This window comes from Octodon degus, unplaced genomic scaffold, assembly GCF_000260255.1.
Source record: "Octodon degus isolate 3935 unplaced genomic scaffold, OctDeg1.0 scaffold00019, whole genome shotgun sequence".
NCBI lineage: Eukaryota > Metazoa > Chordata > Mammalia > Rodentia > Octodontidae > Octodon > Octodon degus.
Window position 1 is genome coordinate 453,817 of NW_004524595.1, and position 8,245 is coordinate 462,061.

The window sequence follows — 8,245 nt, forward strand, 5'->3', positions numbered from 1 at the left end:
AAGGAGGCTGGGCAGAGGGATGAGGGCAAGTTTCCTGGATTGTAGAAAACATAGATCTCTCAGCTTTCAGGGCTGGGATGGCTGGGAACAAAGCTGAGGTAGTTATAAAATATGAGCCCCTAGAGCTCACATTAGGATGTTGCCATAGGTCCAGCCACTGCTCAGAAGGGTATAGATTGAGGGGATTAGGGAAACATTTGTCAGTTGGGGACACCAAAGAAGGGATCTATGATGCAACACAGTTATAGCCACCTCTGTTGTCTCTCCTCCACAGAAGTGTGGCACGCTGGACCCCACCTTTGCCAGTGCCACTCTGCTCTTCCACAAAGATCCTCCAGCCAATGTCCAGCTCTTCCAAGTGAGTACACATGGTGAATACTAATTCCAGGGCTGCTTGAAGGCTGCATCTTGCAATCAGTGGCTGACTGCTGGACAAGAGCCAGCTAGGGTTGTACATAGGTCACAGTACCCTTTACTCTTATGCGTATGTATGTGCGCAGTAATGTAAGTGGAAATAGGGGGCACGGGTGGGGGTGGGGAAGAAAGTGGAAATCATATTGATGCCAGTGTAGGTTCTCCTTCTTGTAGGCCTAAATTTCTCCCTTACAATTAGACTTACGTACAAGCCTATTATTTAAAAAGTTATTTTTTTTTTCCATTTTGTATTTTCTGGCTCTTCTTTGGGGCTAACATGCAAAAGCTAGAAGTCTTTTTGAGTGTCCACACACACACACACACACACACACACACACACACACCCTTCTATCAACTACAACACTTTGGGAGGTACTAGGCAAAGGGTTGCAGACTTTTCCTATAGACCTTTTAGATTTTGTGTACCATACAGTCTCAACTAAAATTTTTCGATTTTGCCATTCTCACAAAAGCACCTGTAAGCAATATACAAATGAATGAGTTTGCTCTGTGACAGTCAGATTTGATTTTTAAAACCAGGCAGTGGGTCAAATTTGGCCAAGGGCCACAGTCTACTGACGCCTACACCAGAGTGCACAGCGGTCAGAGCATGAGCCTAGGGTTGATGCCTGGATTTGCATCCAGACTCTGCCATCTCGTAACTGCCTAACCTTGGACAAGTTACTCAGCCTTCTCTGCATTTCTTGGGAAAAGTTAATTACACCCATCTGTACACACTGGACAATAATAGTACTATCTCATAGGATGATTGTTGAGAATGAAATGTGTCAATAAAATTAAACTGCTTGGATAGTTACTGGCATACAAAGAAATAATTGCTTTTTTCCCCCTGTATTTTAGGGAAGGGTCTACAGGATGTTCAGGGTCTCACTATTAGATCTGACTCATAGTGATTCTTCTGTTTACAGCCTCCCAAATGCTGGGATTACAGGCGAGTGCTGCCATGCCCAGTCCCACTTGCCATCTCAGTGTGCCCCGGGGGCTGGAGCCACATGGCAGGCCCGGGGATTGAACTCCCTGCCCCTGTGCCTGCTTGCAGGCACTTTAATCCACTGAGCTATTTGGTCAGCCCCAAAGTAGCAAACACTTGATCAAGATTTGCCAATGTTATTACTTTGAAAAACAAATACATAACTTTATTATAAAATTTATACATTTAAAACATTTTGGGAAGTATAGAAAAATATAAATAAGAAAACAAAAATCACCCCAAGGGGCTGGTGAGATGGCTCAGTGGTCTAAGGCACCTACTTAGAACAAGCTAAGCTAAGCAAAACACAGGGACCTTGGTTCAATCCCCCAGCACCACATGCCAGCCAGCCCTGCCCCCTGGTGGGCTGAGCTGGCCACACACACACTAAATAAATAAATAATAAATAAATAAATAAATCTTTAAAAAAAAAAAAAAATCACCCCAAATCCCACCTCCAAGGAAGATCATGTTGTTTTTATTTACTTCTGCTTTTCCTATGCACGTATGGACATGCATGTGCTATAATTAAAACATATAATTTTTACTATTGATTTAGAATCATTACACATAAATATAAGGTTATATCCTGCTTTTGCATTTATTATATTCTACTTTGAGATTTTTTTTTTTTTCTACCAGGGACTGAACTCAGGACCTTGTACTTACCAGGCAGGTGCTTAAGCCACTGAGCTATCTGTCTGGCCCACTTTGAGCATTCTTTCCTTCTGATTAAACCTATTTGGAAGTACATTTGATGGCTGCATATGACTGCATACCATGAGCATAGCACAACCCAGTGTCTGACTAGGGACATTTAGGGTTTTGCGGTTGTTGTTCCTCAGTGATTGGCACAGTGACCGCCCTGGTCAAGGACTATGTAGGTGCTTCTCTTTCCTTTGCTCCACGCCCCTCTGCCTCACCCATTCCTACTCCCTCAGGTTTGCTTTGTCATCTGGCATCAAGCTCTCCCTTGTGTCCCCTTGGCCTGACAAGTGACCATGTTGTTCCAGGAGGTGCCTCCTGGTCAGTCTGAGGAGGACATGGTGGGCCGGCCCCTGCCCCACCTTGCTGCCAGCATGCAGGCTTCTGGAGAGGCCATGTACTGTGACGATATCCCTTGCTACAAGAACGAGCTGTCTCTCCGGCTGGTCACCAGCACCCGGGCCCATGCCAAGATCTTGTGAGTACAGTGGGGGAGCCAGGGCCGAGCACCCGAGAAACTTCCCCCATGCTGTCAGTCACGGGAGGTGCAAAGGGAGTGAGATCCCCCAAGGCTTCCCAGCCTAGCAAGGAAGAAGCAAAATCATCTCAGAACTGCTGTCTGGGGAGGAGCAGGAAGACCTGGGGTTCCATGACACCCCGAGAAGGACTGTTCGTGAGAGGACAAGGGCAGCCAGCACTGGAGGTGCAGGCAGGGGCCAGATCCAGAAAGCCTGGGGGCGCCACACGGGGAGGTTGCACTGGGCCTTCAAAGCCATGAAGAGCCATTGAATGGCTTAATGGGACCAGGCTAGATTTGTACTCTGAATATCAAGCTAAATTGAAATGTGAACTTTCTAGAGAAACTTCAGTTAGCATTAAAGGACCCGATCCAGGGCTTAGCATCTGAGTTCTATGCCCTTATTCTACACCCATATTATGTTTCCCCACCTCTCCTGTGTTTGTGGGGATTAGCAAAAGTGGCCATAGTCACTTGGATGTGTTTGCTGAATATTGAGAGTCTAAATGGTAAGAATTGTTACTTCAAAAATAGAGTAAAACTTACACTCAGAGGGTGCTTAACATTGCTACAGTCTGGTGTTAAGCACCTGACATAAGTGGCTCATTCATGCCTCACAACAACCCAATGGTCGAGTCCTCTTACTATTCCTGTGTGCCAGCAGAGGAGATGGGGACCCAGCAGGAGGAGTCACTGGCCCAGACCCATAGAGTCGGTAAATGGCAGAGTCCATGTTTTATTTTTTTTTCCATAATTTTATTGAGAAACAAATAGCAATGAGATAGTTTCAAACCAAATTGGTAGGACAGTTTCAATAATTAACACATTGCATGCATTCTTCCTAGTGGTTGTTTGCTGTACAAGATGCAGACATGATATTCTATTTACAAATACCATTAGAACAAATCCCTCTATTCATTAAGAGAATGTAACTACATATCTATCCTAACCACTTTGAATACACAGATACAAAATAGACATTCATCTGTATTCCCTTTTTTGTTTAGTTCCGTTATTTGAATATTATAGGTGTGTTAACTCAGCAAAATATTCTAAAAGAGTTCAGTAGTCCATAATAGTATTGGGTCTTCCGCTTCACTGGCCATGTCAGAAATTGTTGACCTGAGTCCCCTACAGCTCAACATAACACCATGGCTTTACTCCTTATATTTCATTTTTATACTTTTCTGCGGATGGTTAAGACCAAGATAAAGCAAGACCTATGCAACAAGAGTTGTAGCTTTTGGGTCAGATAAGGTCAGTGAAGTCCTCTCAGGATTTTTCCTGAGATCCTGTACCTCAGATTGTAGATCTTTTGTCAGTGTTAGCCATGTGGATGAGTCATGGCCATTGCTTGGCCAATGTACTCTCTATGAAAGCCTGAGAGAATGTTTTTTCTACATGTGACTCTCCTTAGGCACACTCTACATCATCGATCATTTTCCTCTTTGGCCCCATAATCTCCTTGATCAGAAAATTTGGGACACTACTGAGTTACATGATGCTACAGTACAAGTTCTCAAATGTCCTGAGTCTTAATGGACCTTAGAAGGCTAGGGCCAAAATGTTGGCTTTCCTTACGGCCCTCCTTTTTCTCTAATTTTGGTCTGCAAACTTAGGTTGTTAACCCTCCAGAAGAGCAGCTTATTGTTATTATCATGCAACCTAGGCTGTTAAACTTAACTTCACTATCTGCTTGAATATCAAACATCTTAGGCATAACATGGAACAGGTATTTTTCATCAAGTATTGATATGTTGAACTTTAAGTCCCTACGGAGTATGATGAAAAAACATTTAAAAATTAAAATATATTTTAAAAATAGGCATAAAGAATTATATAATTCTTGGATAGATGATTGTTCAAAAAGGAGCTGGTGAATGAAGACAGGAGACAGGAAAAAGAATGTTGTGGAGTTGTCCTGCTTCAAGGTTTTATATGGTTAGATTTCTGGACTTATACGTAAACATAAGAGTTTCTGTTTGAAAGCAAAGCATTAGCAACTGTGCTGCACCCCCTCTGTGTGTTCAAGCCTGAGCCCTTGGATTTGAACCCTGGTGGGAAAGAGACACTCAGCATGGCTGAGCAGAGCAGCTAGGAAAATCCCCTTCCTGGGCCTCGTGTCTCTCTGGATCAGGGATCAAGTCTCCTTGTCACTGATTTTTTTTTTCCTCCACTGTTGCTTCTAGAGTAGAGTCAGGCTCCAGGAAGGGCAAGCCAGATACAAATACAAAAATAAATAAATAAAACTTTTCTAGATTCCTTAGAAAGAATGCTTGAATCAATCATAGTTCTCAGCTAGGGGCTAAGTTTGTTTACTTTTGTTCTCACTTTGAGTGCAGTATCATGACCCACATTGCAGTAACTGTAGTGCTCGGGACTTTCCTGGATGCTCGGGACTTTCCTGGGTTGCTGGCTCTCAGAGTGGCAAGTGGTGGGGCCAAGGCTGCTACTGTTACTTTGGCATCCTTATAGTGTAACCTCAGAGGACTGGCAAGATAGCTCAGCAGACTAAGCCCCTGCTTAGGTAAGTGCAGGGACTGGCACCACATGCTACCCACAGCACCACATGCCGCACTGGCCTTGCCCCCTGCTATGCTGAGCCAGCCACTGAGACCAGGTGTGGTGGTACACACCTGTAATCCCAGCACTGGGGAGGCTAAAAACAAGAGGATCACAATAAGTCCGAGCTGCATAGTGAGACCCTGTACCAAATACATTAAAAACAAATAGTGTAATCTCAGTTCTAATCTCAGTTACATTGCTTCTGCACTGAGTGGTTTCAAGCCAGCTGCCTAAGTCACCCCTATTGTCCTTGTGGGTTTGCACTCCCCCACAAGGACAATAGGGGTGATGAGAGTTCCTTTCAGGGTGTCTTGTGAGGAAGAACTGTCTGGAGGATGCTCGGTGCTGCGGGCCGTTTCCATACATTTCCCTTAGTGACCCGTGCCCTGCCTTCCCCATGGGCAGCTGGGCCAGAGGATCACAATTAAGTCTGCTGTAATTGCTAAACTCTCCATGCATTCTCCCTTTGCGGTGGTATCGTCTAGTTATGTCTAAGGCTGTCCTGCTGTGCTGGCATAGCACTATTAATGTAGGGAGGGCAATTCAGCTATGTGCAGGTATGCAGGGCACCCCAAAGACCCTCATCCCCTGACTGTGCGTGGGTGTTAGCTGCTAACATACATTTTAGCCAGCAGTCTCCAGAATAAATGCTGCTCCATAGCATGTGATTCCCTTAGACTTAGAGACCAGACCAGACCTATGAGAAGGTCCATCTTACTCATTGTATATCCCCAGCAGCATTAAATGCCTAAGTAGGAAAGCTGATAGAAAATTTGGGGGGGGAGTGCATTAAAATAAAGACAGGTGATCCAATCCAGATGGCAGGGCTGCCGCCTCAGTGTGCCAACCTGGCCCCTCTCATGGCTCGTTCTTGCAGGTCCATAGACACCTCAGAAGCCCAGAAGGTGCCGGGGTTTGTTTGCTTCCTGTCAGCTGGTGATATTCCTGGAAGTAACGTAACTGGAGTGTTTAATGATGAAACAGTCTTTGCAAAGGATGAGGTATGCTTGGAATTTTTTTTTAAAATAGAAAGTAGAATAACTATTAAAGTTTTAATTTTTACTCATTGCTCCAAATCTGTAATGGTAAAAGACTACATTTTTGTACCTATAGGGCCATTATTTAATAGGCTAGTATTTAGGACAATCCTTGAGGGGATAAAATATGTTACTTGCTTAGGCGATGGCTAAGTAGTGGTGTGATTCCATGTCAAAATGCAGTAAAACATAGTTGACAATCACATTTGAATTAACAACTGGGCTCTAATGTATGACATTAAGATCCTTTTTTAAAACTTTTATAATATCAAAGTTTTATTAGGTGACAGTAACTCATGTCAGAAATTGTGCTGCTCTGGAGACCACTACAAATAAGTCAAATAATTTCATTTTGAAACATCTTTTCATATCTACACATCTAATTCCTATAAGATTGAGATAATTTAAAAAACCTATCTCCTTTCTCTATCAACTACAGTCAAAGGAAATCTCAGAACACAAAATGATTTCCTTCTTTACTGTGTTATAAAAAGCCTAGAAACAGTTCTTTAAGTTTTAAGATATCCTTAATGAGTGTAGCCCCTCAAAGCAAGATGTGCGGCTTTTCATAGCTCTCCATTCAGTTTCTCCAAGGAATTAGCTGAGCTAACTATATATCAAAACCGGGAAGATGCCTCTTAAGCTTTTTATAGACATGGTGTACGGCATTTAAAAAAAGAACGGCTTAAAGAACTGAAGTCATCTCTAGGACTGGGAAAGCATAAACGTAAACCAAAACTAACTTCAAAAATTTTCAAGCGTTTCTCATTTTGATTTTATAAGTGCTAGATGTATATCCAGATAAGACTCGATTCAATAATATACTATGAAAACCATGAATTACTAGAAAGAGAGAGAAGAAGGGGAGAGGGACAAAGGGAGAGAGGGAGGCCGAGAGAGAGAGAGAGAGAGAGAGAGAGAGAGAGAGAGAGAGAGAGAGAGAGGAGAAAGGGAGTGAAGGAGAAAGAGATAAAGCTTTAAAAAAACATGTTATTTCCTTAAATGCCTTTTTAAGTGAGCTATATATGTGCAAGAATATATTGGGAACAATTAAAGCATAAATACTGCATATTCTTCTTAATAACTAAACTATATTAGTATTAGTGATTAAAATGTTCAAGGGCTATCTTAAATGTTTTACTTATAATAGTGAAATTTGTATACTTATAATAGTTGAACTTTTGTTAAGTCCTGTGAGATAAGTACTAAAATCAAACTCAGTTTCATATAAGACTACCTTGTTAAATGTAACTGAAGCGTGTTTTAGTTCCTGCAGTACCTATACAATATAGATTCTAATAAACAAAATATTAAATATAAAAGCCTAGTAATGACTATTATAAGTTAAATGGCAAAATAACGAAGCAGGGAACTTTCTCATGATAAAAAAAGATGTTCATGAAGAGGCCACAGATGTGATCCTACTTATTGGTGAGGGGCTGCGTGCTTCTCCTCCAAGGTCAAAACTTGCACTGCATCTACTTCTCGCTGCGATGGGCGATGGGTGGGACGGACGGGGCAGGCCATGGTGGCACTCATCTATCCTCCCAGCAGTTGGGAAGCTGAGGCAGGAGGATTGCAAAGAGTGTAAGGCCAGCTTGGATTACATAGTGAGTAACCACATTTATTTATGTATTTACTTTTTTGAATTTAGTTAAGATTATAGCACCACATTTCCAAGAAAAGTTAACCTTTTGCACAAGAAATATGAATAAAATCATACCAAGATACATACAAATGAAATTGTTTAAAACTAATTGTAAAGGAAAGATCATTAAAATATGTACATAGAAAAAATATTAGCTATGGAAGAATAAAATTAAATAGTATCTTATTCCACATTAAAACAAAAGAGCAAGTGGGTAAGAAACTAGACTTATTTGGGCTGGAGAGATGGCTCAGTGGTCTAAAGCACCTACTTAGAACAAGCTTAGCAAAGCATCAGGGACCGCGGTTCGATCCCCCAGCACCACATGCCTGCCAGCCCCGCCCCCTGGTGGGCTGAGCTGGCCACAC

General features: G+C 42.3%; 1 protein-coding gene across 1 annotated transcript in view; it reads left to right on the forward strand.

Annotated features, from left to right (window-relative positions):
- Xdh (xanthine dehydrogenase) overlaps positions 1 to 8,245 on the forward strand; it is a 79,931-nt gene that overhangs the window by 37,841 nt on the left and 33,845 nt on the right. Inside the window, exons 16-18 of the mRNA XM_004627375.2 lie at positions 275 to 358; positions 2,419 to 2,588; positions 6,070 to 6,193. Coding sequence (XP_004627432.1) covers positions 275 to 358; positions 2,419 to 2,588; positions 6,070 to 6,193 — 378 coding nt within the window. The remainder of the gene's footprint in view (positions 1 to 274; positions 359 to 2,418; positions 2,589 to 6,069; positions 6,194 to 8,245) is intronic.